Source organism: Lepidochelys kempii, chromosome 6 (assembly GCF_965140285.1).
Source record: "Lepidochelys kempii isolate rLepKem1 chromosome 6, rLepKem1.hap1, whole genome shotgun sequence".
Lineage (NCBI taxonomy): Eukaryota > Metazoa > Chordata > Testudines > Cheloniidae > Lepidochelys > Lepidochelys kempii.
The window spans coordinates 25,658,916-25,685,672 of record NC_136385.1 but is presented as its reverse complement, the minus strand read 5'-3'; the positions used below and the strand labels follow the sequence as shown (position 1 = coordinate 25,685,672).

Below are 26,757 nucleotides of genomic sequence, written 5' to 3'. Positions count from 1 at the left end.
TCATTACACAAAGTAAAACTATTTCCCCCTGTTTATTCCCCCCACTGCTCCTCAGACATTCTTGTCAACTGCTGGAAATGGCCCACCTTGATTATCACTACAAAAGGTTCCCCCCCACCCTCTACGCCCCGCTCTCCTGCTGGTAATAGCTCACCTTACCTGATCACTCTCGTTACAGTGTGTATGGTAACACCCATTGTTTCATGTTCTCTGTGTATATAAATCTCCCCACTGTATTTTCCACTGAATGCATCCAATGCAGTGAGCTGTAGCTCACGAAAGCTTATGCTCAAATAAATTGGTTAGTCTCTAAGGTGCCACAAGTCCTCCTTTTCTTTTGCAGATACAGACTAACACGGCTGCTATGCTGAAACCAAAGATTTCCAGTGACTTCACTGACACCAGGATTTGTCCCAGAAATATTATAAAGCTTCCAAGTGTGATTGGCCACTTGCAGCCAGATTCTGCCCTCTGATACGTGAGAATGATTCCTATTGAGAGCAATGAGTGCTGTGTTTTCATACCGAGGGCAAAGCCCGGCCCAGTATTTTCATCTACATTGCTTTTAACATTGAATTCTGAAAGCTATTGTTATTATTGCAGTAGCTCCTAGAAGCCTCAATCAGAATGGAAGCCCCATTGTGCTAGGGACTGGCCAAGCACGGAGTGAGATCTAACATGAGAGACGACCCAGTGAGCGACTGTGATAAACACAAGGACAGAAGGGGAAGGAAGGAGAATGGAATTCACAAAACCTTAAAAGCAATAGTTACCTGAAGCACATGGACTGTGTTATCCTCCATCTTCAGTACACAAGCCTCCTGTACACACTCACCACAGCACTGTCCAGATTTCATCTTATATGTATAGCCCTGTTTATAATGGAATAAAAAAGGAATTGCACTGAGTCAAGGACGCTCACTTCCTCTCAGGCAGGTTTTTAAATTGTGTGTGATGGGACAAAAATCGGCACTCACCACTGGGCACTCTGTGTCACATGGAATGGGCTGGCAGACAATAATGTTTCTCTGACTGTCTGGCTCTACTTCAGCAGAGCAGGTGCAGTTTTCACAGGTACCTTTTGGAATGACAGCTCCAGGCTAAACAAAGTCAAAGGAGGAGTATTAATAGTCACTAAAAATAAACTGCTTCATGTACAGATCTCACAGATTGGCAATACTGTGCTAAATTCTTTAATCACACTGGAAAATTTGAACCACTTTCTTTAACCAGAGTCCCAGTGTTGATGATAGGAGTACCTTATTTTTCTTGGGGCAAATTCCTTATGCTTATGCAGAGGGTGATGGAATGTTGTTTTTTTGATGAAGTAATGGACAATGTTTAACTCAGCCTTTGTGCAAAGAATATACATTTCAGGCCCCTGCTAGGATTCTGAAACAATTTTTGTTCTAATACATTGTTGTGGTTATTTCTTATTTCTGTAGCACCCAGGAGCCCCAGTCATGGGCCAGGACCCCATTGTGTTAGGCGCTACAAACTAATAAGTTTTGTGTTAGAGTAAGTAACATATGAACATACCATGTAGAAAGTTCCATTGGTTACACAGCCTGGTATTAGCTCTGTAAGGGGAAAAAACAACACAGTGTGATGCAAATATAATTTTTTAAAAGAAGCAGAAAGACACGAAAAGCTATCCGTCATTTTGTCGACAAAATACAACAGAATGTAACTTCTTTACACTGTGCTGCTCAGACTGCTTTCTTTAACATCTTGACAGGTGTGGATAATTCACAAAAGAAGAGCTTAATACTTACTACATGTGAAGATAGTACAACAATTTCCATTTAATACTTCTGGGATTAACTCGTATCCTGGTTGACAGCTGGCCACTGATTCAGGGCACTTGCTAGTGTCACATCCTATGTAATGTAAGACAGAAAACAAGGAGTTCAACATAGTTAAGTACAGAAGATTCTGTACTGTATGAACAAGAACTTCTGAAGTTTCCTCAATGGGCACCATAGTTCTGTGAGCAAGCATGAGGATGGGATTAGAAGAACCTCTGTAAAGCCTCATTTAAAGTTAATGAGCTTCATTCTTACCCTTAATTCTTAAAACAAGAAGTTTAATGTTCTGGCTCAGAAGAGTGGATTAGTGGAAATTTCTCTCTCTAGTCAGAGACAAGTTTGAAAGGGAAAATTTATAGGGATGGAGAATCTGGTGACTTTCAGGAATTCATAAAACTTCTACTGCAGTATGTAAAAGTTCTAGAGATTTTGTGAAATAGCTTAGAACTTTTGGTGATAGTGGGTTTTTTTTGGTGGGATGAGGTGATATTAGAGAGATTTTGTTGCTGGTGGTATTATTTACTTATTAGGGATGGTACAGTTTGTTTTCTTCCAACAGTTAAAATAATTGGAAATTTCAAATGACTTTTTGGTAGGCATGCTTTCCCTGTGTTGGTGAAATACTTTTTTCTCTCTCTCGGAGATGAAATGTATTTCTTTTAAAAGGTGCTCTCTTCAGACATCTTGTAAATGCTACGCAAAAGGTGTGGGAGTCATGAAGGGACAAGTGGGCACTATATGAAGAAAGTAAAGTACAAATTAAATGTTGAAAAGATGTCTCAGAAGTTCCCCACAATATATACAGTATTTTCCACATGGAAGAGCTGAGAGGATTCTTACGGCATTCAGTCTGGACACAGCATGGGTCTTCTTGTGTCAGTGACTGCACAGGTACAAACCCTGGGTCATCACAAGAGACTGGTGGGAGTGGTTTACACTGTTGTTTTGTACACTGCACTATAAGAGTGTCCTTGTCACAAACACAGTTCTGGCAATTGCTTTTCCACTGGTCTCCAGGCTGTTAAAAAAAATTGTTTAGAACTGAGTCAGACTATTTGCACGAGTTAGCTTGTTCAGGGCTAAAGCTATGCATAGCTGCATCAGCATCATTCATGTTTATGTCATTTCTAGACTAATCTTTATCGGGGAACCTCAAACTCTGAAAATTCTTAGAAGAGGACCCCATATGTTACTGAAAGGATCTGAGCATGACCACCTTTCCTTGCATAAATCTGTTAATTCCTAGAAATTGTGGGAAAGATACAAGAAATACAATTGAAAGAGCATAGGGAACACCCATATGTGCTCTGAATGCATAACAAAATTCCCATATCAGGTACGGCATTATATGTCAGGTTATAAAATGGGTCTTGTAGAAATTAGATGGAATTAAAGAATTGGGACTGCAAAGTTTGCTAGCTATAACTAATTTTTCCTCCATCCAGCCCTTCATTTCTAATAAACTTTGCATGCCAAATTCCAGAAAATAAGGGAAACCAATATTCTGGTCCTCTAGGACTGCTGTTTGTCCTTCTTGTATTTTTAGAATGTAATGCAAAGATTAGAAATGGATGAACCCATTATCTATAATTTAGTCACTCATAAAATTACACAGGGTTCCAGAATTCAGACACTTGCATATTTTTTCTACAATTTAAAAGGGACACGTATTTTCCAAAAATAAATATTCCTCAAAATCTGTTAAAATGTTTGTCAAACCCCATGTTCATAAACCCCGAAATGTTCCTTGGGCTCACCAATCTATATTTGGTAAAACATACTGATTGCAGTACTCACTAATTTGGGCAGTCCATCTGGTCCTATACAGATACCTGACAAAAATGAAAGGATATTAACATTAGTGCTACTGAGGTGATGTGAAATAAATGTGATAAGGTTGGGTCAGGCGACTGCAGCCAGAAAAAGCCTGCAGATAAATCCTAGAAGAAGAGGGCTGACAGATTCATTCAAACATTGATGCAATTCTTCAGAGATGAAAGGTGTGCAAATTTTCAGATAAATATGGAAAACAACACATCAGATATACCTTTTTGTCAGTTTGAATGTTTCACAGGTTCATAATACACTGAGGACACACTTTAAAATTAAAAGAACCAATAAGGTGGGAGCAGGGAAGATGGTAGAACAAATATAATGTATTCGTTTTTCACTTCAGAATACAATGGCTGTAATTAAGGTCATATAAGTGAAATGAATTCTGAGCCCAGTTATCAGTGCACATTTAGCCACACCATAAAATAACCAAACTGGCAATTATGATGATCAGTCTGTGCTGAGAAGAGGCGGAGCACTGTAGAAGGAGTGCTACAGGGCAGGGTTGAGATGCTTTGGCAGAGTGGTATATGGGAATCTTGCATGGGCCATAGCAGTAGCAGGTCTGGAATTAGCAAGCATTATTAATTTCTTGCTTTCATAAGCAATATTCACCATATTCAGCATTCTGTATAAAACTGTCAAGGGCCCAATCCAACACCACTGAAATCAGTGGAAAGCCTCCCATTCATTTCACTGGACATTGGATCAAGTCTTAGATAAACAACAACAATGCTTATCTCTTATAAAGCATTTTCCATCAGGAGATCTCAGCATGCTTCACAAAGGAGGATAACTATTATTATTCCCAATTTGCAGATGGGGAGACTAAAGAACTGGAGAGACTTGCCCAGCGTCAGTGGTGGAGATGGGATATGAACTCAGGCCTTCTGACTCCCAGTCCAGAGCCGTATCTACCCCTAAAGTAAAAAACATCATACTTACGACAGTGTGGGACACAAACACCGCTGTTTTCATTGAAGAGAAACTGTCCTTCAGGGCAGAAACATCCTTCAGTTAGGCCAGTGCCATTGTGGTGAATAGCCCTAGAGTGGAAAGGGGCATATTTTAGAGTACAGTTCTCTCACAGTTAAACAGCCAAGTGCAATGTGTGCAGGAAGTCACAGCATTTAGATGATGGATACATGTGAAGAGGGAAAATTATTCAGTACTTTTAAGAAGTAATAGGAATTACAGGTTACATTCTTCATTAATTACTAGATCTGGCTGAATAATGATACATTTTATTAATGAAAAATGCCAAAATTCACCAGATGAATTATTCACTGTGGATAATAAAGGATCCTAAGTGACAAAAATCCATAAGGACACAATGAACTAAATGGTTTGCTTGTATGTTCTTTCCATACCTTGAATCACAGGTAGCAGGATTAAGAGGCCCACATGGCTTATATTCTTTGTCCACTGGACATTTATATGCTGTATGGGAAGGGGAAAATATAACACAGTTAAAAAGCTAAGAGATTGCATTTCAGTTTGGGTTATATTTTGTCAAAAGAGGTCCCATGTATCTAAGGTCCCAGGTTTTTAAGTGGTCTTTCCAACCCCCTGCCCCCACCTCCCTCCCACATTCATTCTGTGTTTCTGTCAACAGAGCACTCAGTGAAACGGTGAGTAACGATCCTGAGCTAGATTGAGTTGGGATGTAAGAATTTTAGTTTATCCCTTCATTTTGTATCATCGTTTTCCACCAGTAATTTTCCAATCCTCTCTTCCCCTCTCTGAAATCTCATGTTCTCTCCTGTAATGAGTAAGCGGGTGCTACAATGAAGCGAAGTAGTAGCTTACCTTTCGCAAAACACAGCTGGCTAGATTCTTAGTCTCAGTGTTACCTGTGTAAATCCACAATAGCTTCAATTGCTTCACTGAAGCTACACTGGATTTACATTGGTCTGAGATGAGAATGTGACCTTTACAGTATCACCTCTGTGATGCTCCGTGCTGACTACCATTTGCGAATTAGGTATCCAAAGTTTGTTCCAAATCTGGATCATCTGAATTAATGTTGCCATATTCTATCCACTAAACCACTGAGACAGACCTGCTCATGTTTTTATAGAGATATTAAATACATTGAGTAAGTGTGAGATGCAGGACCAACTTACTGAACAAGCCTCCAGTTACTATTTCATTAACACATGTATTTGTTAATGCTGCAGTACTTACGGCATTTGCCTTTGGTCTCTCCTCTCCAGTCAATACAAACACCTCTTGTGGCACACAGAGTGGCATATATCTCCAAGCTGGAACACTGCATGGATGTATTGGTCATGAAACATGCATCAAAGTCACAGCCCTTGTAAAAATCTTGTGGTGGTATCACCTTGTGGCATTCTTCAAAGACTCTTTAAACACAATAGAGAAGTTTCATTTCCCACCATTGCTATACAAAATCTGTTCTTGTCAAAGAGGAACATCATAGTGTGAGCATACTGTCCTTCTCCTTTGAGATGAGTTTCTGTCTGAAATTTAACTCAGCTTTGTTTTAAAAGTGGGCACAAACGTGGAAGAAAGACTCCAGAATGGAAAGGCTGAGAAGTCTGAAACCATCATGTAGAACATTTTTTATGTACAATATATACACATTTTAGATTTTTTTATGGGGAAAGGCGTCTGTCTTTCTGTCTACGTTTTCATAAACCAGACTCATCAGGCATCTTACCAATGTAAAGTGATGTTACTGTTTGAAAAATATAACTTGGTGTGGATAGATGTGCCATGGAAAGCATGTGGGGGATAGATGATTTTGTGGTTAAAGCACATAACTGCAAGTCAGAAAATTTGGGTTTTATTACTTGCCAGGCCCCTGACTTGTTGACATTCTCTATACCCTCTCCTCAGAGACCTGTGGAATCATCATGGAGATCTCCTTGGTGTAAACAAGTATGTGGTTTCCACTTGCAGAGGACTTCTATTGTATTTGCCCCCCTCTGCAGCTGTCACACAGCTGTTTGGCCTTCAGACGTGTGCATAAGGCCACCCTAGATTTGGCCCTGTATTTGTTGATAAGGGCTTGATGGGGATCTAGTTCTTATTGCCATCATTTTATAGGATTTTTGGATACTTTTGCTTAGTTAAGGAAGAGTAAAATAATTCATTTTTTTATCTTACTTGCTCAAAATTATCTTGCAAAGAGCAGAAGGGGGACAGGTGGGAGCTGGAGTTGGGGTGCTGGGTCTTGGTGGTGATGGTGTTGGTGTTCCTACACAGTATTGCTTCTTGCCATCGTCAACCTTCCAATAGGGAGCCATTTGGGTACAAGAAGGAATAATCTTACCACTTGGCAAGCGGCAGTCATCTGATTTAATGTTTGTGCATGTACCTGGAAGACCAAACATAACCAGATCAGAAGGGTGTGAGCCACTGACAAAGTGCATAACACATTACGTTAATATCAAATTCAAAACTGGTATGCATAGTGAATGGATCAAACTCCTTGTAAGTTTAGATTGCTTGATACTCAAAGTGCATCATTTCTTTTGAGTTTACTTAATAATTGTTTATGTAAGGTTAAAATGATAAGACAAAAATCAGGTCATTGAAATATTAAGCATTTGAACCTATTTGTTAGAAGCAGATAGAAGTGATATAAAAAAGTAACAATGGATGAGATCCAAATTCTCACCTAAATCCATTTACTTTACTTTTGAGGAATTTCAGTCTATGGTAAGCTTGAATAACTATCTGGCTCAGGGAATAAACATAGGGAGAGTGAGAAGAGGATGATTAAATGCATCTATCTTACCACACTGTCCTTCAGTGTTATTGCCAAATTTGCTGAATGGGAGTTTCACTGAGAAGATCAACCCACTGAAGGTGATGGTAGCTCCAATCTCAGGTATTTCAACAACCATGTTGATGCCAAGCATGGAAACAGAAATGCCATCTTTCTGGAAGCCTGGTTTGACAATCATTTTATTGAAGATAATCTGCATATGGGGTTAAAAATTATGTAATTGCAGGAGTCTCTTTTGTTAGACACATATTTTAAAATAATTTGTTTACTAATATTTATAATCATGTCATTTTATGATATCATATCCCATGTTCCTCATATCCCACACCAGAATTTTATAATAATAACTCATATTGGTTTTTTTCCTTTCTTGTGCTGCTTTACACTCCCCGAGTGACTTAGTTGTGGGACTAATTATCAGAGTGGTCCTGTTCAATTAGCATTGTTATGCAATTAGTCATATTCCATGTGGGCAGGCTCTATGCTAATACACATTATTTTAAGGCCAAATATAAAGAGTGAAAATATCATTTGCGTCTTTTTGTAGGCATTTTTCCTTACAGAAAATGACTAGGCCGTAATTTTTTAAGCTGCAGCAAGATTCATGCCATTATTCTGTTATAACCCTGTCATTATTGTATAATCATAATGGACTAAACCATGAGGGGTGTCTAGCTCAGGGAGAGCCCCTGGAACTCATATTGAAATATACATTTTACCCATCATTTTTATATGATGATTTGTTTCCTCTTGAAATTAAGCTGTTACTTACATTTGCCACATACAAATTCCAGGTGCTAACAAAAGTGTGGACTTTTGGTTGGTGATATTGTTCTTCAGGAATTATTTCTATGTTAGGAACGTAACTCTTTTCTCATTGATTGGGATGGAGGAGGGAGAGTTGCAGATCCCTCAAGTACCATTCTGTTTTGACTGGGAATCATTGGGCTACATTTTACAATATGCCCTATTCCAGTGGTTCTCAACCAGGGGTATGGGTACTCCTGGGGGTATTCAGAGGTCTTCCAGGGGGTACATCAACTTACCTAGATATTTGCCTTGTTTTAGAACAGGCTCCACAAAAAGCACTAGCGAAGTTAGTACAAACTAAAATTTCATAGGCAATGATTTGTTTATACTGCTCTGTATACAATACATTGAAATGTAAGTACCATATTTGTATTTCTATAGATTTATTTTATAATTCTATGGTAAAAATGAGAAAGTCAGCACTTTTTCAGTAGTAGTGGGCTGTGACACTTTTGTATTTTTAGGTTTCAGAGTAGCAGCCGTGTTAGTCTGTATCCGCAAAAAGAAAAGGAGGACTTGCGGCACCTTAGAGACTAACCAGTTTATTTGAGCATAAGCTTTCGTGAGGTACAGCTCACTTCATCGGATGCATTCATTTCCACTGAATGCATCCAATGAAGTGAGCTGTAGCTCACGAAAGCTTATGCTCAAATAAATTGGTTAGTCTCTAAGGTGTCACAAGTACTCCTTTTTTTTTTGTATTTTTATGTCTGATTTTTTAAGTGAGGTGAAACTTGGGGGTACACAAGACAAAACAGACTTTTGAAAGGGGTACAGTCATCTGGAAAGGTTGAGAGACACTTCCCTATCCTGTCCCTGACAGTGGCTTATGAGTGCTTGGCACAGCTCTGTATGGGGGCGAGACGCACACACCTTTGCATCTCCCCTCCCACCATCCTGAGCCATCTGAGTGCCAGGTCAGTCCCCAAAATAAAATAGGGCAGCATGAGGCCACTTCTAATTTTCACCAACTGCCAACAGCAATTTAGGATTACTGGGGTAAATGGATGCTCTAGTTCATCCCCTTCTCTTCAACCATTCATCCCCTTTTCTTCAGCTATTAGGGGGGCTTTATGCTATTCAAAGATCTCCATACTCAGGGGGAGATCCCCATTCGGCCAACTAACGTGGACTGAGTGCTGGTTTGCACCATTAAGGGAGAATTGGTTTTCCGGTGTATATCTGTACCCCTTTGTATTGATTTTTTGCACACAATATATGAGTTTGCCTCAGACAGAAGTCCCCCAGGAGCAATTAATTTCCACACCAGCCCTTACAAAAGACTATGTCTTAATCAGTTCCAAAACCAGAATATCTTGCTTTATTCACCTGCCTCAATAACATACTCCATGGGTTTGTGACTCATGCTAGAACTCATAATCTAATCTTACTAAGAACATAAGAATGGCCCTACTGGGTCAGACCAAAGGTCCATCTAGCCCAGTATCCTGTCTTCTGACAGTGGCCAATGCCAGGTGCCCCGGAGGGAATGAACAGAACAGGTAATCATCAAGTGATCCATCCCTTGTCGCTCATTCCCAGCTTCTGGCAAACAGAGGCTAGGGACACCATTCCTGCCCATCCTGGTTAATAGCCATTGATGGTCCTGTCCTCCATGAATTTATCTAGTTCTTTTTTGAATCCTGTTATGGTCTTGGCCTTCACAGCATCCTCTGGCAAGGAGTTCCACAGGTTGACTGTGCATTGTGTGAAGAAATACTTCCTTTTATTTGTTTTAAACCTGCTGCCTATTAATTTTATTTGGTGACTTTACTTTTATACTTTACAATACGACATATTCCCTAGTTTTTGAACTTCCTCACTCTTGGGAATTTAACTCTGTCAAATGCATCCACCTCTTCCATAATTTTCTAATTTTCCAGTAAGGATAGCTCTAGCTCCCTAAACTTTCTATTATATGTTTGCTTCTTGAGAATTGGCATAATTTTTTTTTATCCTATGATGCCCTCTGCCTAAGCATTTCTGTGCTATAATGAACATAAATGCACTCAATATTTCACATGAGGTTCAGACAAATGCCGGTACACCTTATTTCTGTTTTGCTGAAATAGGAAATTTAATAGGAACACTGCAAAAAACTTTAAAGAATTATATTTTACCTTATTAGCCATCACTCCATTGTAGAGTTCACGTGTCAGCACTACAACCATGGACTTGTAGTAAACAATAATGGACTGAGGACAGGAAAGTCCATCTTCTGCATCACAGAAGTAATTGTCAATGTCAACATGGAAGTTGTCATATTTAGGGGTAATCTGCTTCACAAGGGTATATGTGCAGTTGTCAAGGAATGTGTAATAGGTTCCATCAAATGTAATGTAGTGAGGGTCACCCCAGCCACTACAGACACCTGGTAAAGAGGAAAAATGTAGATGCTAAGACTAAAATAAGTCTACAAGAAAGAATTTAGAAAGTTAAGCCAGTAACTCAACCTTCTAGATAGCCCTGGAACCATGAAAAACAAATCCCCATATATTCCATTTAAGTGTGTTGTATATTTTCAGTGATGTTCTTCCTTAATTTAGTTGTCACTTACATTCACATTCATAATGGTAACAGCAGCCATCCTCACTGAAGACCTTTACTGGTGGGTATCCATTGGCACAGGTAATTTTCTTTACAGGTGGGCATTTTATTTGCTGTATAACAACTTTGTTATTTCCCTCGCAAGTTGCAGTGGTACAGTTGGATATCTTCCATGTTTCACCTGTCTGTTTAAAAAAAAAAAACGGAATTGGTGTCCGAAGAGCTTACAATTAGGTTTGAGCTTTATACAGATTTTTAGTTCCAAAATGTTATGATGCTTGCAGTGTTTGGGTGGTTATGTTTCTTATGATATATTTCTTCTCTCTAATGTTTGACATCCACGTTTTGGAAATTTTGGTGACCGTTATCGTGCAGTACATTTTACACTACAAAATGATGAGCAGTAGTGGAATTGTCTTTGCTCAAACTTTCTAAAACAATTCAACCCAAAGCAGGTAATCAAGGAATATGTTGAAACTTATAAAAAACTGAAAACAGACAGTTATAATGGAAAGGGTTAGGCAGCCGTGTCTACAGGCATTTGTTCTGCTCTGCCTTATGATAATATTCCTATAACTTTTGTGTCAATGGCAAAAAAACAAAACAAAAAACCTTTAAGACTAAACTCTGGCAGTATGGTGCTCTGTGGTAATATTCCATCTGGTGTTCCAAAGCATAATCAGGTTTCTTGGACACACAGTACCCCAGGAATTCTGAAGAGGGCAGGGGAAGCTCTGTAGCTTCTCTACGTGCCCTAAATCTGGACTGTGGCAAGGGGAGGGGACTTCGTGACCCTACTCGTTTCCTGACAGAATCCTTGTAGATGACACCAGCGTACTGGTGCATGCACAGAACTTCCATTATTTTTCATATGTGAGAAAAAGATTCTGTTGAGACTCAGCCAGTGTGAACTTTAATTGAGCAACAAAGCCTGGAGAGCTCCACTGCTTTATACCTCAGTCAGGAGAGGAGCAACCCATGTCAGCATGAGAGATCTCTCCCTAATGATGATCACAGCGGGGAGAAGTGACATCCCCCTAAATTCCCACATATACTAAGGCTGCAGAGGTAATTTTGAAGGTGTGTTTTAACCCAGAGAAATCATATTGCCCCCTTGCCCTTGCAACATGTATGATACTACCGCCCAAAGATCTTCATGAGAAAGAGTGAGAGCTTGGGTTATGCAAAGGGATGTTGGTCAAGGCACAGGGATGAGGGCTCCGTCTGCAGGTGCAGGGTCTGGGGTAGAGCTGGGGATGAGGGGTTCAGGGTGCCGGAGGGGGCTGTGGGTTGAGGCAAGGGGTTGTGATGTGGGAGGGGATGAGGGCTCGGTCTGGGGGTGTGGGCTCTGGGGTGGGGCTGGGGATGAGGGTTTTGGGGAGCAGGTGGGGGCTTTGGGTTTGGGGGGGGTCAGGGGGGCAGTGGTTTGGGGCTGCGGCGCAGGCTTACCTCCGGCAGTCCCGGTCAGTGGCATAGCGGGGGGGTGGGTGGGGGGGGGCAAAGACAGGCTTCCTGCCTGTCCTGACTGTGTTGCGCCCCAGAAGTAGTCAGCAGGTCCGGCTCCTAGGCGGAGGCGCGGCAGGCATTTCTGCATGCTGTTCTTGCCTGCAGCTCCCATTGGCCACAGTTCCCGGCCAATGGGAGTGTGGAGTTAGTGCTCGGGGTGGAGGCAGTGAGTGGAACCCTATGCCCCCGCCTGCCCAGGAGCCGGACCTGCTGGCCATCTCCAGGGTGCAGCACAGAGCCAGGACAGCTAGGGACTAGCCTGCCTTAGCTCCGCAGCACCGCAGACCAGACTTTTAATGGCCTGGTCGGTGATGCTGACCAAAGCTGCCAGGATCCCTTTTCAACTGGGTGTTCCGGTTGAAAATTGGACACCTGGTCACCTATTAGCACACCCTAAGCTTCTCTGTGGGTTACAGTGTAAAGTAGGCCCAGAAACAGTTTTCCACACTATCTTGAGTATACTGAAGAATTATCAGTCCAGTGTAGAGCTAATATACCCCAGGAGTAAGAGGCATCCCCATCCCCTACTCCAGTGTACAGAAGAGGCAAGACTGGCCATTACAGAATGGAGAGAATAAAGAGCTATCCACTTCAGTTACAATAAAATATTTTGGAAGATTAATTCTCTTTGCAATTTGCAGATACCAGGTTGCACAAATTAACATGTAATACCCAGGCTGTCCTACAAGAGTTTATACCAATTTTGCACAAACGGGGGCACATTATCTACCACAAGAATTATTTTAAAAACATATGTGGTCTTTCAGTTTCAAATAATTTATAATGTTCTTTCCTGCGAGCCCCATTATTATTAAAAGTAATTTCAAGCCTGAACAAGATCATAAGAGATCAATACCTTTCTGGGAGGTTTAGCATCAGGACACTCAATTTTAGTGGTGGAACTAACTGTTGTAGTGGGAGTCGTAGTTGGTTTAGATGTTGAAGTTGTCGGAGTATTTGTTGTTGCTGGAGTTGTTGAGCTACATGGTCCCTTAAATCGCTCCACTGAACATGTTTTACTACAAATGGCATAAAAATTACATCCATCCTTGTCTGTTCTGTTGTAAATAATTTCACCTATAAAAAAACAACCATTAGAATACACACAATACAATATACAAAGAAAAAACATAAAATAATGATTGAAAAAACTGCATTAGTTAAATGTGATTATGTAAAATTTTAATATAATTAGAAAATTCTAATCTGTACTTTAATTAAAATACCGACTCAAACATGATATAAAAATCTATTTTAAATATATTCTCATGGATTGTAAAAGACTTACCAGGTGCAAAAACAGCATCCTCAATTTGGCAAAAGCAGTGAGTAGTTGTCATGGTTACTTCTGTTGTTCCTGTTTGTGTACTTGAGAGAGTTGGAGTGGTTACTCGTGTGGGCGTTGTTGACAAAACTGAGGTTGTAACAGGACAATTTACATTTTCTTCACAGCACAAAACACGTACCTCGTAATTGAAACACATTTTAAATTTCCCAATTTGATCCTCATTATTGCACACAAGCCCGAAATTGACATTGCACTGCACAACTTGACCGATCTGGTCGATGCTTATGTCCGGGTAATGTTCTGCCCTACACTCAATATTTTCAGGCTTTCTGCAGATTTTCTCTCCTGCTGCCCTTATGTTGTTATAGGTTTCAATGTCTCCTTCTTTAGGTCCAGAAGAGGGAAAATCAACATCAAACCATTTGGACCATGTGCACGTTGGCTGACACGTTGTAGTTGAGGAAATAGATGTTTGTGAAGTTGTGGGTCTTGGCGATGTTGTGGGGATTTCTGTGGTAGGTAGAGAGGTGGTACCAGTTGTCGTTGTACTTTGGGTTGTTTCACTAGTGGTGGTTTCTACAATTGTGGTAGTTGGCAGTGTTGTGGAGATTGCTGATGTTGTGGTGGTTTCTTTGGGAGGCAGAGTAGTGGTGCCCGTTGTGCTTCTGGTTGTACTTTTAGGTGTAGTGACTGGAGTTGTTTCAGAAGTGGTAGTTCCTGGTGTTTCTGTGACTGGTGGTTTAGGCGAAGTTGTGACTTCACTGGTGGTTTCTTTGAGTGTAGTTGGTGGCGTACGTGTAGTTGTGGTTGCGATACTTCTGGTTGTGGTTGGGCAGTTAGGGTTTTCTTCACAGCAGAAAACACGTACCTCGTAATTGACACACATTTTAAATTTCCCAATTTGATCCTCATTTTTGCACACCAGCCCGAAATTGACATCGCACTGCACAACTTGACCGATCTGGTCGATGCTTATGTCTGGGTAATGTTCTGCCCTGCACTCAATATTTTCGGGCTTTCTACAGATTATCTCTCCTGCTGCCCTTATGTTGTTATAGGTTTCAATGTCTCCTTCTTTAGGTCCAGAAGAGGGAAAATCGACATCAAACCATTTGGACCATGTGCACGTTGGCTGACACGTTGTAGTTGAGGAAATAGATGTTTGTGAAGTTGTGGGTCTTGGCGATGTTGTGGGGATTTCTGTGGTAGGTAGAGAGGTGGTTCCAATTGTCATTGTACTTTGGGTTGTTTCACTAGTGGTGGTTTCTACAATTGTGGTAGTTGGCAGTGTTGTGGAGATTGCTGATGTTGTGGTGGTTTCTTTGGGAGGCAGAGTAGTGGTGCCCGTTGTGCTTCTGGTTGTACTTTTAGGTGTAGTGATTGGAGTTGTTTCAGAAGTGGTAGTTCCTGGTGTTTTCGTGACTGGTGGTTTAGGCGAAGTTGTGACTTCACTGGTGGTTTCTTTGAGTGTAGTTGGTGGCGTACGTGTAGTTGTGGTTGCGATACTTCTGGTTGTGGTTGGGCAGTTAGGGTTTTCTTCACAGCAGAAAACACGTACCTCGTAATTGAAACACATTTTAAATTTCCCAATTTGATCCTCATTTTTGCACACCAGCCCAAAATTGACATCGCACTGCACAACTTGACCGATCTGGTCGATGCTTATGTCCGGGTAATGTTCTGCCCTACATTCAATATTTTCAGGCTTTCTGCAGATTTTCTCTCCTGCTGCCCTTATGTTGTTGTAGGTTTCAATGTCTCCTTCTTTAGGTCCAGAAGAGGGAAAATCAACATCAAACCATTTGGACCATGTGCACGTTGGCTGACACGTTGTAGTTGAGGAAATAGATGTTTGTGAAGTTGTGGGTCTTGGCGATGTTGTGGGGATTTCTGTGGTAGGTAGAGAGGTGGTTCCAATTGTCGTTGTACTTTGGGTTGTTTCACTAGTGGTGGTTTCTACAATTGTGGTAGTTGGCAGTGTTGTGGAGATTGCTGATGTTGTGGTGGTTTCTTTGGGAGGCAGAGTAGTGGTGCCCGTTGTGCTTCTGGTTGTACTTTTAGGTGTAGTGATTGGAGTTGTTTCAGAAGTGGTAGTTCCTGGTGTTTTTGTGACTGGTGGTTTAGGCGAAGTTGTGACTTCACTGGTGGTTTCTTTGAGTGTAGTTGGTGGCGTACGTGTAGTTGTGGTTGCGATACTTCTGGTTGTGGTTGGGCAGTTAGGGTTTTCTTCACAGCAGAAAACACGTACCTCGTAATTGAAACACATTTTAAATTTCCCAATTTGATCCTCATTTTTGCACACCAGCCCAAAATTGACATCGCACTGCACAACTTGACCGATCTGGTCGATGCTTATGTCCGGGTAATGTTCTGCCCTACATTCAATATTTTCAGGCTTTCTGCAGATTTTCTCTCCTGCTGCCCTTATGTTGTTGTAGGTTTCAATGTCTCCTTCTTTAGGTCCAGAAGAGGGAAAATCAACATCAAACCATTTGGACCATGTGCACGTTGGCTGACACGTTGTAGTTGAGGAAATAGATGTTTGTGAAGTTGTGGGTCTTGGCGATGTTGTGGGGATTTCTGTGGTAGGTAGAGAGGTGGTTCCAATTGTCGTTGTACTTTGGGTTGTTTCACTAGTGGTGGTTTCTACAATTGTGGTAGTTGGCAGTGTTGTGGAGATTGCTGATGTTGTGGTGGTTTCTTTGGGAGGCAGAGTAGTGGTGCCCGTTGTGCTTCTGGTTGTACTTTTAGGTGTAGTGATTGGAGTTGTTTCAGAAGTGGTAGTTCCTGGTGTTTTTGTGACTGGTGGTTTAGGCGAAGTTGTGACTTCAATGGTGGTTTCTTTGAGTGTAGTTGGTGGCGTACGTGTAGTTGTGGTCGCAATACTCCCGGTTGTGGTTGGGCAGTTAGGGTTTTCTTCACAGCAGAAAACACGTACCTCGTAATTGACACACATTTTAAATTTCCCAATTTGATCCTCATTTTTGCACACCAGCCCGAAATTGACATCACACTGCACAACTTGACCGATCTGGTCGATGCTTATGTCCGGGTAATCTTCTGCCCTACACTCAATATTTTCAGGCTTTCTGCAGATTTTCTCTCCTGCTGCCCTTATGTTGTTATAGGTTTCAATGTCTCCTTCTTTAGGTCCAGAAGAGGGAAAATCAACATCAAACCATTTGGACCATGTGCACGTTGGCTGACACGTTGTAGCTGAGGAAATAGATGTTTGTGAAGTTGTGGGTCTTGGCGATGTTGTGGGGATTTCTGTGGTAGGTAGAGAGGTGGTACCAGTTGTCGTTGTACTTTGGGTTGTTTCACTAGTGGTGGTTTCTACAATTGTGGTAGTTGGCAGTGTTGTGGAGATTGCTGATGTTGTGGTGGTTTCTTTGGGAGGTAGAGTAGTGGTGCCCGTTGTGCTTCTGGTTGTACTTTTAGATGTAGTGATTGGAGTTGTTTCAGAAGTGGTAGTTCCTGGTGTTTTTGTGACTGGTGGTTTAGGCGAAGTTGTGACTTCAATGGTGGTTTCTTTGAGTGTAGTTGGTGGCGTACGTGTAGTTGTGGTCGCGATACTTCTGGTTGTGGTTGGGCAGTTAGGGTTTTCTTCACAGCAGAAAACACGTACCTCGTAATTGAAACACATTTTAAATTTCCCAATTTGATCCTCATTTTTGCACACCAGCCCAAAATTGACATCGCACTGCACAACTTGACCGATCTGGTTGATGCTTATGTCCGGGTAATGTTCTGCCCTACACTCAATATTTTCAGGCTTTCTGCAGATTTTCTCTCCTGCTGCCCTTATGTTGTTATAGGTTTCAATGTCTCCTTCTTTAGGTCCAGAAGAGGGAAAATCAACATCAAACCATTTGGACCATGTGCACGTTGGCTGACACGTTGTAGTTGAGGAAATAGATGTTTGTGAAGTTGTGGGTCTTGGCGATGTTGTGGGGATTTCTGTGGTAGGTAGAGAGGTGGTACCAGTTGTCATTGTACTTTGGGTTGTTTCACTAGTGGTGGTTTCTACAATTGTGGTAGTTGGCAGTGTTGTGGAGATTGCTGATGTTGTGGTGGTTTCTTTGGGAGGTAGAGTAGTGGTGCCCGTTGTGCTTCTGGTTGTACTTTTAGGTGTAGTGATTGGAGTTGTTTCAGAAGTGGTAGTTCCTGGTGTTTTTGTGACTGGTGGTTTAGGCGAAGTTGTGACTTCACTGGTGGTTTCTTTGAGTGTAGTTGGTGGCGTACGTGTAGTTGTGGTTGCGATACTTCTGGTTGTGGTTGGGCAGTTTGGGTTTTCTTCACAGCAGAAAACACGTACCTCGTAATTGAAACACATTTTAAATTTCCCAATTTGATCCTCATTTTTGCACACCAGCCCAAAATTGACATCGCACTGCACAACTTGACCAATCTGGTTGATGCTTATGTCCGGGTAATGTTCTGCCCTACACTCAATATTTTCAGGCTTTCTGCAGATTTTCTCTCCTGCTGCCCTTATGTTGTTGTAGGTTTCAATGTCTCCTTCTTTAGGTCCAGAAGAGGGAAAATCAACATCAAACCATTTGGACCATGTGCACGTTGGCTGACACGTTGTAGTTGAGGAAATAGATGTTTGTGAAGTTGTGGGTCTTGGCGATGTTGTGGGGATTTCTGTGGTAGGTAGAGAGGTGGTACCAGTTGTCGTTGTACTTTGGGTTGTTTCACTAGTGGTGGTTTCTACAATTGTGGTAGTTGGCAGTGTTGTGGAGATTGCTGATGTTGTGGTGGTTTCTTTGGGAGGTAGAGTAGTGGTGCCCGTTGTGCTTCTGGTTGTACTTTTAGGTGTAGTGACTGGAGTTGTTTCAGAAGTGGTAGTTCCTGGTGTTTTTGTGACTGGTGGTTTAGGCGAAGTTGTGACTTCAATGGTGGTTTCTTTGAGTGTAGTTGGTGGCGTACGTGTAGTTGTGGTCGCGATACTCCCGGTTGTGGTTGGGCAGTTAGGGTTTTCTTCACAGCAGAAAACACGTACCTCGTAATTGAAACACATTTTAAATTTCCCAATTTGATCCTCATTTTTGCACACCAGCCCAAAATTGACATCGCACTGCACAACTTGACCGATCTGGTTGATGCTTATGTCCGGGTAATGTTCTGCCCTACACTCAATATTTTCAGGCTTTCTGCAGATTTTCTCTCCTGCTGCCCTTATGTTGTTATAGGTTTCAATGTCTCCTTCTTTAGGTCCAGAAGAGGGAAAATCAACATCAAACCATTTGGACCATGTGCACGTTGGCTGACACGTTGTAGTTGAGGAAATAGATGTTTGTGAAGTTGTGGGTCTTGGCGATGTTGTGGGGATTTCTGTGGTGGGTAGAGAGGTGGTACCAGTTGTCGTTGTACTTTGGGTTGTTTCACTAGTGGTGGTTTCTACAATTGTGGTAGTTGGCAGTGTTGTGGAGATTGCTGATGTTGTGGTGGTTTCTTTGGGAGGTAGAGTAGTGGTACCCGTTGTGCTTCTGGTTGTACTTTTAGGTGTAGTGATTGGAGTTGTTTCAGAAGTGGTAGTTCCTGGTGTTTTTGTGACTGGTGGTTTAGGCGAAGTTGTGACTTCACTGGTGGTTTCTTTGAGTGTAGTTGGTGGTGTACGTGTAGTTGTGGTCGCGATACTTCTGGTTGTGGTTGGGCAGTTAGGGTTTTCTTCACAGCAGAAAACACGTACCTCGTAATTGAAACACATTTTAAATTTCCCAATTTGATCCTCATTTTTGCACACCAGCCCAAAATTGACATCGCACTGCACAACTTGACCGATCTGGTTGATGCTTATGTCCGGGTAATGTTCTGCCCTACACTCAATATTTTCAGGCTTTCTGCAGATTTTCTCTCCTGCTGCCCTTATGTTGTTATAGGTTTCAATGTCTCCTTCTTTAGGTCCAGAAGAGGGAAAATCAACATCAAACCATTTGGACCATGTGCACGTTGGCTGACACGTTGTAGTTGAGGAAATAGATGTTTGTGAAGTTGTGGGTTTTGGCGATGTTGTGGGGATTTCTGTGGTAGGTAGAGAGGTGGTACCAGTTGTCGTTGTACTTTGGGTTGTTTCACTAGTGGTGGTTTCTACAATTGTGGTAGTTGGCAGTGTTGTGGAGATTGCTGATGTTGTGGTGGTTTCTTTGGGAGGTAGAGTAGTGGTGCCCGTTGTGCTTCTGGTTGTACTTTTAGGTGTAGTGACTGGAGTTGTTTCAGAAGTGGTAGTTCCTGGTGTTTTTGTGACTGGTGGTTTAGGCGAAGTTGTGACTTCAATGGTGGTTTCTTTGAGTGTAGTTGGTGGCGTACGTGTAGTTGTGGTCGCGATACTTCTGGTTGTGGTTGGGCAGTTAGGGTTTTCTTCACAGCAGAAAACACGTACCTCGTAATTGACACACATTTTAAATTTCCCAATTTGATCCTCATTTTTGCACACCAGCCCAAAATTGACATCGCACTGCACAACTTGACCGATCTGGTCGATGCTCTTGTCCGGGTAATGTTCTGCCCTACACTCAATATTTTCAGGCTTTCTGCAGATTTTCTCTCCTGCTGCCCTTATGTTGTTGTAGGTTTCAATGTCTCCTTCTTTAGGTCCAGAAGAGGGAAAATCAACATCAAACCATTTGGACCATGTGCACATTGGCTGACACGTTGTAGTTGAGGAAATAGATGTTTGTGAAGTTGTGGGTCTTGGCGATGTTGTGGGGATTTCTGTGGTAGGTAGAGAGGTGGTACCAATTGTCGTTGTGCTTTGGGTTGTTTCACTAGTGGTGGTTTCTACAATTGTGGTAGTTGGCAGTGTTGTGGAGATTGTTGATGTTGTTGTGACTGGAGTTCTTTCTGGTGTTGTTTTACTCACCAGTGTGGTTTCTTTAGTTGTACTGTGCATTGCTTTAGTCGTTTCTTGATGTATAGGTCCTGTTTGAGGTGGTTTTGTTGTTTTTATATGGGTAATAATGTGGTGTGTTATTGCTGTCGTCCTTGTTGTTACTGTCTTTGTCGTGGCTGGGGTGGTTTTTACTATTGGAGTAGTTGCTGGGGTGGTTGTTTCTATTCGGGTAGTAGCTGGGGTGGTTGTTACTCTTGGAGTAGTGGCTGGGGTGGTTGTTCCTATTTGGGTAATGGTTGGGGTGGTTGTTAGTATTGTTGTGGTGGTTGTTACTCTTGGAGTAGTGGCTGGGGTGGTTGTTCCTATTGGGGTAGTGGTTGGGGTGGTTGTTAGTATTGTTGTGGTGGTTGTTACTCTTGGAGTAGTGGCTGGGGTGGTTGTTACTCTTGGAGTAGTGGCTGGGGTGGTTGTTCCTATTGGGGTAATGGTTGGAGTGGTTGTTAGTATTGTTGTGGTGGTTGTTTCTCTTGGAGTAGTGGCTGGGGTGGTTGTTCCTATTGGGGTAATGGTTGGTGTGGTTGTTACTCTTGGAGTAGTGGCTGGGGTGGTTGTTCCTATTGGGGTAATGGTTGGGGTGGTTGTTAGTATTGTGGTGGTGGTTGTTAGTATTGTTGTAGTGGCTGGGGTGGTTGTTACAATTGGGGTAGTGGCTGGGGTGGTTGTTACTGTCATTGTAGTGGCTGGGCATGGTACATTTACATTTTGGCAACACTGAATTTTGATCTGGTAATTATAGCAGATTGGTGGAAGTTGATCCTTGTTATAACATATCAGCCCTTCTGTTTTGCTGCATATTACATTTTGCTCCAGATCATTTAATGCTGTGTTAGGGAATCTTTCTGCTCTACATTCCACAGCCTTTGGAGCTTTGCATACTTTGTATCCTTTGGCTCTTATATTCTTAAATGTATCGAAATCTCCACCATTGATAGCAGACCCTGGGTAACTTACATCATACCATTGTGACCATTCACATAGTTCTTTAAAACAACCAGGAGTTGTTATAGGAACAGTTGTCACAGCTGTTGTAGTTTCTGAGACTGTGGTTATTGCTGGAGTAGTTACTGTTATTGATGATGTAGGTTTTGTTGTTGAAATAGGTGTAGTAGTTGCAGCTGTGGTAGTTTCAGTGGTTGTTGGTGTAGTGGTTGTACTTACTATTGTGGTAAATTCTGTGGTGGTGGTTTGAGTAGTGGTTGGTGAAGTAGTTGTAGTTGTAAAAGTGTCTGGAATTGGTGTTGAGGTTATTGGCGTAGTGGTTGGTATTGTAGTAGTAGTGTGAGGGGTTGTCATGGTTGTAGTACCTGAGGTTGTTGTAGTTGGTGTGGTTGTGGTAGTGAAAGGTGTAGTTGTGATTGTTGTAGTTTCTATGCTGGTGGTGGATGAATGTGTAGTTCCTACTGTTGATGTAGTTTCTGTAGTTGTAGAAGTCAGTGTGGACGTTTCTGTTGAAACAATGGGTGTGCCTAGAGTAGTTGTAGTTTCTGTGGTTGTGGTAGTGAAAGGTATAGTTATGATTGTTGTAGTTTCTACAGGGGTGGTTGTTAAAGGAGTAGCTGTTGTAACTTCTTTGGTTGTGGTTTCTGTTGTTGTGGTGGTTGAAGGTGTAGTTCTTACTGTTGAAGTTGTAGTTTCTGTAGTTGTAGGAGTCTGGGTGGAAGTTTCCGTTGAAACAATAGTTGTGCCTGCAGTTGTTGTAGTTTCTGTAGTTGTGGATGGACAATGACTAAAATCATCACAGCAGAATACTTTTATTTGATAGTTATAGCACATTTGGAGCACTCCTTCCTGATCTTCATTTCTGCAGACAAGTCCAAAGGATACATTGCACTGGACAGTTTGGCCAATGTTATCAATTGATTTTTCTGGGAATTTCTCAGCTCGACATTCTATATTTTCAGGTTTGCTGCAGATCACTTTTCCTGCTGCTCTAATATCATCATATGTTTCAGAATCTCCTTTATTGTCCAGACTGGGAAAATGGACATCATGCCATTCAGACCATTTGCATTTTGGTTTACAAGGTGTTATGGAGGTGATTTCCCCTGTAGTATATACAGTTTCTGTTGAAGGGCTAGAAGTTGTTTCAGGGATTGTTGTTGTTGGAGCTGTGGTTCTAAGAGTTGAAGTGGACACACTCGCTGTTTCTGTGACTGGAGTTGTGGAAGGAGTTTTGGAGGTCATGGTACTTGTGGAAAGAATAGTTGTTTTAGGTTCTGTGCTGGTAGGTAGTGCTGTAGTTGTTGAAGATATACTGGTTACAGTAGTTTCTGGAGTGGTCGTTTTTGAGATGGGTGTTGTAGTCTCCTCAGGCGTTGTGGTGGCAGGAGTTGTATAATCACATGGTACAAAGCTACAGCATAAGATTTTTATCTGGAAGTTGTCACAGATCATTTGATGCTGATCCTTATTATAACATATTAGTCCCGTTGTTGTACTACATTCTACTTTTTGCTCTAGTTCATTTAATGGTGTGTTTGGGAATTTTTCAGCTCTGCATTCAACAGCCTTTGGAGCTTTGCAAACTTTATAACCTTTGTCTCTTAAGTTATCAAAAGTGTCAAAATCTCCATCGTTGATCCCAGGCCCTGGATGGCTCACATCATACCATTGTGACCACTGACATACTTCACGAACGCAGACTGGTGTAGTCGGTGTCACTGTAGTTAAAAACCAAAAATAATGAAAATTTAGTACTCAACCTTCAATTTTAAATGAAGAATACCAAGAAGTTCCAGCAAATATTCTCTTTTCTGTTATACCAAATAGACTGAGTGTGATGTCTACTATCTGTAGGAAGATGGGCTTGTCTAGGCACTGGCCAAAGGGCATGAGCTAGTATACTCAGCTCAAAAATATATCCATTTATTAGGCTAGTTAAATTATAATGAATATCCATTCAAATAGTGAAAATAACCACAACATATGAATTTGTTGGTATGCCTGGATTTATCACTTCCAAGGGCATGTCCATTATTTCTTGTGATGTGCTAGGAAAAAGAGTAATGACCAAAATTTCAAAAATAGTTGCCTGACTTACACATGCATAATTTGCACACTTGGGAAAAAACATCTTTGCATAACATTTTCCATTTTGCGCAGCATGTTTGCACTTTCTCATGAACATTAAGGTCCCGATCCAAAGCCCACTGAAGCTATGGAAAGACATAATTGAATTCAGTGGGCTTTGGAGTAGGCCACATATGCACATAATTTATTTGTTATATAAATTTACTGCTCATGAACATGTCACATTGCCTGCACTCCTCTCTATTTATTCATAGAACAATTACTGCAGGGTTGAATCAGGGGTATAAGTTTTCTTATGCTGTCCTAATGTGCTTCAAGTCTGTTTGTAAAGGACCATCTCTTGGGTGGAGAGAGTAGTTCATGCTCCTTGCTGATTCAATGCAGGCCTCTCTGAAACTTCTGAAAAGTTGCCAGTTAATGTCAACTATGGTGACAGTTTCTGTGATGTAGCACTAAGAACTATAATAAAATGACTAACTAATCTCACGTGTGCTACCAAACAACCATCAGATGGTCATGACTTTCAGCCATTACCAATCTGGGACAGATTGAACCAGAGATCTAGAGGTGAAAAGCATAGTATCTCGGTCTGAGCAATCCATTTACTAACCACATTTTCAAAATACTGTGATACTGACAGGGATTTTAGGAGAAATTAGTCATTCTGCAATTTAATAAATGAATAATAGGGAATGATTCTATGACTGTGCCGATTACTATCTGTGGAAATTTTCTATATAGCAGTTTTAACAAGAGTGGTATAGAATCAGTTGCCATAACAGTTTATAAAATACCCATGGGATTGTTTTCTAATGAATCTGTCTGAATTTGAGCAAAGATAATATCAAAACCATGCACAGTGGTTTTATTTTCTATATTTTCATGTTTCAATTTGTTTTCTAGCTATAATCAAAACTATATAAAATACACAAAATGCAAATAAAAATAGGTCTTATTAGTTTTTGAGTTTCTGATCCATTCATTAGAGTTATAGGCATGGTTTGGTAGGTAAATGTCAATCAACAGCAAGTAAGAGTACAGTGAGCGCATGTATTCATTCAAAATATACCTGTTGTGGTGGATATAGGTGTTGAAGAGGAAAATACAAACGGTGTTGTGGTTAAGGGTGTAGAACATGCATAGACTTTTCTATCAATTGTTCCATTGTGACCACAAGTTGCAATGATACATCCGCCAATACCATCTGTAGTGTTGTAGATGACATCCTCATACTCATATTGCTTTCCATCATATGTGCAGTAGCAGTCTGTAAATCAAAAGAGAATATCATCATTAGATTTCCTGTAATATGGAATAGATTGTTCCAAAAAGTTCATGTTCAGATAAAAGCTGCTGTGTCAACATACCATCTTCATCATATTCACACTTAATGCCATTCATTGTGCATTCACTGTGGGTGGAAAAGAGAAAAAAAATATGGGACTGAAGATGCATAAAGGATAACCACATACATTTTACTGTTTTAACTGTTTCTGTTGCATTTATATCCCAAGGAACAAAATGAAGTTCATGGAGAAAAGTTGTGTGGGTAAGCTCGAAAAGACCTAATCTTTCTCCAAGTCATGTTCTCATCCATCCTGTGATAGGAGGGCCCTGAGCTCTCACACCGGTACAGTTCTGCTGCAGAAAGGCAGGGTGGGCAGGCTTCTTTCAATCTGCAGACAGGATTTGTAACACCATCTGTGCCTATTAACAATACTCTCCACTGCATCCCTTCCATGATGCCACAGAAGAAGGTTTTGGAGGCAGCAGGAAGAGCTCCACTGACCACTTCCCCGCAGTGGAGGGGAAGTGCAGCAAGGATGGTGGCGGCGGAATTACTGTTGCTCTTAGGTTGAAATAGCTGCCAGAGAATCTCTTCAACTGCTCTGTAGCCTAGTGAGGAGGATTCCCTCTCCTCAGACCTTGATGGTATGCCCCTGTGAGAACACAGTCTGTTTACTCAGGCTGTGCACAAAGATAGGGATTTCTCACTTACTAATTAAGGGCTAGATTCTGGTACCTTTGTTCACACTGACTAACACTGTACTCTGCAAGTAGTCCTATTGACTTTGTGGAGTAAATTGCTATTCAGCATGAGAAGCATATCAGAATACGTCCCTAAGTAAATATCTATGTAAGGAAGAAATCAGTTACAAAAAATAAAACATATAAAAATACTGAAGAACTCTCCTAGACAGATACATGCCAAGACAATAGCAAAAACAAATGAACAGAATTAAGCTATAGACCAATTTTAGATAATGATTTCAGTAATACCTTGTCAATTTGTTTCCTAAATGAAGTACAAAGAAGGTTGTCTTTTTTAGGATAATACACAATGCGCAATAAAACAGAGAAATATGCTTCAAGCAAATCACTCCAAAGGAAAGAATTTCAGATCATGATCCTTTCCCTTCCCAGTCCCAGAAATAAAAGTGTTTATGTATTCAATAGTAATTTATGCACAGTAGGTACAAGACCAATTCCTGTTAGCAAACCATGGAGTTTAATGGCCAGTACATTATGTTCAGATCCTCCTAAAATCCTCATACAGCTAAGCTTACCATGATTGACAGTTCTCTTCTGAACGAATGGGTGTTCCTGGCTTGTAATATTTTCCCTTGGCATCATAACAGCCACAGTGATCAACACACTCCATATCATCTTCATCGAAATAGGGCTTGTCCTCTGGACACTTTGGATAGCAGCCTGCAGTAACAAAGAAAGTTATATTGACACTGGATCTCTTACACTGCGGGTGTCTCTAGACAACTATCTAAAGTCTGCATTGATTTCTTGTTGAGGGGTGGAATGTCATCCTTAGTGACATGATGATATTGCTGCCATAGCATAAATTTCTCTCAGAGTTCAAATACAATAATTTGGATTTTAATCCCAAAGAAGATCATGACCCCTTTAGAGAATTACACACAATTCAGAAAACTCCATAATCACTAACCTGGCTTGTACTTTCTAATAAAAATATTAAATATATTGAGAAGTAGGAATTTTAGTTCACCATCAGTAATTAGGTTTTATAAGTAGGGTGAGATATAGTTAATGTATTTTACCTTCCAAGCCTTGTAACTCATGAAGGCATTTTCCACTTGGGTTCCTGCAGGTCTTCATACAAGGGGACCCACAAGGCTTGTAGTGCCACTCACATTCCCCCTGCGGGTTGTAGTAATCACAGAACAGAGCTGGAAGAGGGCAAAATGGATGAAAATATACATGTAACAAAATGTTTCCAAAGTGCTTCTTAGCTATCCATATGCTG

At 41.1% G+C, this 26,757-nt stretch overlaps 1 protein-coding gene across 1 annotated transcript in view; it reads right to left on the bottom strand.

Moving 5' to 3' along the window:
* The window catches only part of LOC140912581 (mucin-5AC), a 57,795-nt gene that overhangs the window by 4,466 nt on the left and 26,572 nt on the right, over positions 1 to 26,757 (bottom strand). The window contains exons 27-45 of the mRNA XM_073347198.1: positions 26,552 to 26,680; positions 26,045 to 26,189; positions 24,845 to 24,888; positions 24,547 to 24,744; positions 13,550 to 23,107; positions 13,118 to 13,338; positions 10,766 to 10,940; positions 10,329 to 10,579; positions 7,408 to 7,591; positions 6,774 to 6,984; positions 5,829 to 6,007; positions 5,012 to 5,081; positions 4,587 to 4,687; positions 3,606 to 3,640; positions 2,649 to 2,826; positions 1,776 to 1,880; positions 1,540 to 1,580; positions 978 to 1,100; positions 774 to 872 (exon numbers count right to left, since the gene is read on the bottom strand). Coding sequence (XP_073203299.1) covers positions 774 to 872; positions 978 to 1,100; positions 1,540 to 1,580; positions 1,776 to 1,880; positions 2,649 to 2,826; positions 3,606 to 3,640; positions 4,587 to 4,687; positions 5,012 to 5,081; positions 5,829 to 6,007; positions 6,774 to 6,984; positions 7,408 to 7,591; positions 10,329 to 10,579; positions 10,766 to 10,940; positions 13,118 to 13,338; positions 13,550 to 23,107; positions 24,547 to 24,744; positions 24,845 to 24,888; positions 26,045 to 26,189; positions 26,552 to 26,680 — 12,047 coding nt within the window. The remainder of the gene's footprint in view (positions 1 to 773; positions 873 to 977; positions 1,101 to 1,539; positions 1,581 to 1,775; positions 1,881 to 2,648; positions 2,827 to 3,605; positions 3,641 to 4,586; positions 4,688 to 5,011; positions 5,082 to 5,828; positions 6,008 to 6,773; positions 6,985 to 7,407; positions 7,592 to 10,328; positions 10,580 to 10,765; positions 10,941 to 13,117; positions 13,339 to 13,549; positions 23,108 to 24,546; positions 24,745 to 24,844; positions 24,889 to 26,044; positions 26,190 to 26,551; positions 26,681 to 26,757) is intronic.